This window comes from Pinus tabuliformis, chromosome J (assembly GCF_031772625.1).
Source record: "Pinus tabuliformis cultivar Carrire ecotype Pingquan chromosome J, CPIR1, whole genome shotgun sequence".
Lineage (NCBI taxonomy): Eukaryota > Viridiplantae > Streptophyta > Pinopsida > Pinales > Pinaceae > Pinus > Pinus tabuliformis.
The window spans coordinates 1,495,824,689-1,495,826,508 of record NC_142295.1 but is presented as its reverse complement, the minus strand read 5'-3'; the positions used below and the strand labels follow the sequence as shown (position 1 = coordinate 1,495,826,508).

At 47.9% G+C, this 1,820-nt stretch overlaps 1 protein-coding gene across 1 annotated transcript; it reads left to right on the top strand.

Moving 5' to 3' along the window:
* Nucleotides 1–502: 502 nt before the first annotated feature.
* On the top strand, nt 503–1,096 carry LOC149233090 (uncharacterized). The gene has a single exon (XM_089382090.1). It carries the CDS (start codon nt 503–505, stop codon nt 1,094–1,096), a length of 594 nt encoding a protein of 197 aa, XP_089238216.1.
* Nucleotides 1,097–1,820: the final 724 nt, after the last annotated feature.

Below are 1,820 nucleotides of genomic sequence, written 5' to 3'. Positions count from 1 at the left end.
TATGCAAATGGAGGACATGGAGGTAACAACTCAGACCCTAGACTCGCAACCATTTCTGGTAGTTTCGGAGGGTATATTTACCTCAGAAGTGGGCTCGGAGGCACCTTTCCTAACCATCCCATCTCCTACAGAACTGAACAAATGGTCGCAAGCCCTTCCGATAGAAACAAATGCTCAAGGAGGTGCGGGCTCTTCAAGAGAAGGAATGAGTGGCCAATGACCCCCTCCACAAGGGTTGCTGCCTGAAAAGCTTGGCATCCTAGGATCTGCCCCTTTCTATACAGCCTTCCAACCTGTTGGCTCTACCCCCCCTTCAGGCTGCTTCATTGGCATTCCTGGACAAGAGCTAGATACGGAGGACAACCACTCTCTAGACTCTGAAGACATTGACCTTGCAGACGGTGAACAGGCCGCCAAGACGTCGCCTAAGTGACCAAAAAAATAAAGAAATTTGAAAATCAGAGAAAGTAATAGGCGTTTAATTTTTGGCGAAGGCATCACTATGGCACAAGCTACCCTTACTGAGAGCATTGTGTTAGTTGGAAGGGTAAGAGACCGGAACTACACCCCGATGCAGCTATGGAAGTGGACGGCTGAGATTTGGGGAAATCTTCTCATTCAGCTTCCAGGTATTCTCTCGCTCTCCTGGGGCTGGTTTGCTCTGATTTTCGCTCACCTGGATCAGGTTAATTGGGTTCTCACTCGGTATTGGGATATTGAGATGACCCCAGTTTTGTTGAAAAGATGGTCGCCGATGTTCGACCTGGAAAAGGAAAACCATGGAGCTGGACCAATTTGGGTTCGTCTGCCTACTCTACCTTTACAGTTTTGGCGAGAGGAGATCTTCAAGGTCATAGGAGATGACTTAGGTGTCTACTTGGATCATGACAGAACTTATCAAGACACAGGCTACCTGGCGATGGCTCGTATCCTCGTACACCTAGACACCAGAGAAAGATTGGTAGAAAGATACGTGCTCCAGATGGGTGACATTACCCGCCGGAAAATATTGGATTACGAAGTCATTCCTTTTAGCTATTGGAAATGTCATGAAGTGGGGCATCTCTATAAAGATTGCCCAAGAATTTCTGGGTAGAATCCTATTCTAGAAAAGTTATTGGTCTCATTCTCTACTCAAACTCAGGAATCAGATTTTCCTTCTCTAGTGGACCTCCATGAGACTACTCCACCCTCTATTCAGGAGCCGCAGTAGGAAGCATCTCATCAGTCAGCCAGAACAGCTGAACCTTCTCTAGTCAAATCCCAATCTCGGGACACGGTATTTGTGGGTATTCCCTCCTCCTCTCTTCCTCATTTATCTCAAGGTGCAATGGGTTCTATTAATTTAACTACTACTATGAGTTTCGCTGGTTCATTAGTAGAAGCTAATTTGTTGTCCTCTCTGGTATGCCCGGTTCCCTCTGCACCTCCTTCTTCATCATCTCCCATCCCTCAACCGACTGTGGACTGGACCTCCCGCTTGCTCAATGATTGCCCGCCCCCAAGTGAGCCACACCGTTACTTCCTTCGGTCCTTACCCGTTGCTCCCCCAATTTCCCTCGGTCTGGATATTGATACCCCCCTTCCATAAACCCTAAACCTCCTCACGGCCACCAATCAAAACTCTCCAAGGCAATCAAAAGGGCTAGTGTTGAAGTGGCTTCCTGGGGTCCAATCCCCAATCTACTGGGTTCTTAGAGCAAAGAGAAACCCCCTCATCGCCCCCCCCCCCCCCATGATTTGTCTCTCCTTCAATTGTAGGGGTCTAGCCAACCTTGATAAAAAAACTGGCTCTAAAGAGACTCTGCTTGTCTAAAAAA

Bases quoted from the DNA above. Each gene is read 5' to 3' on its own strand.
- LOC149233090 (XM_089382090.1), top strand. From the start codon at position 503: ATGGCACAAGCTACCCTTACTGAGAGCATTGTGTTAGTTGGAAGGGTA.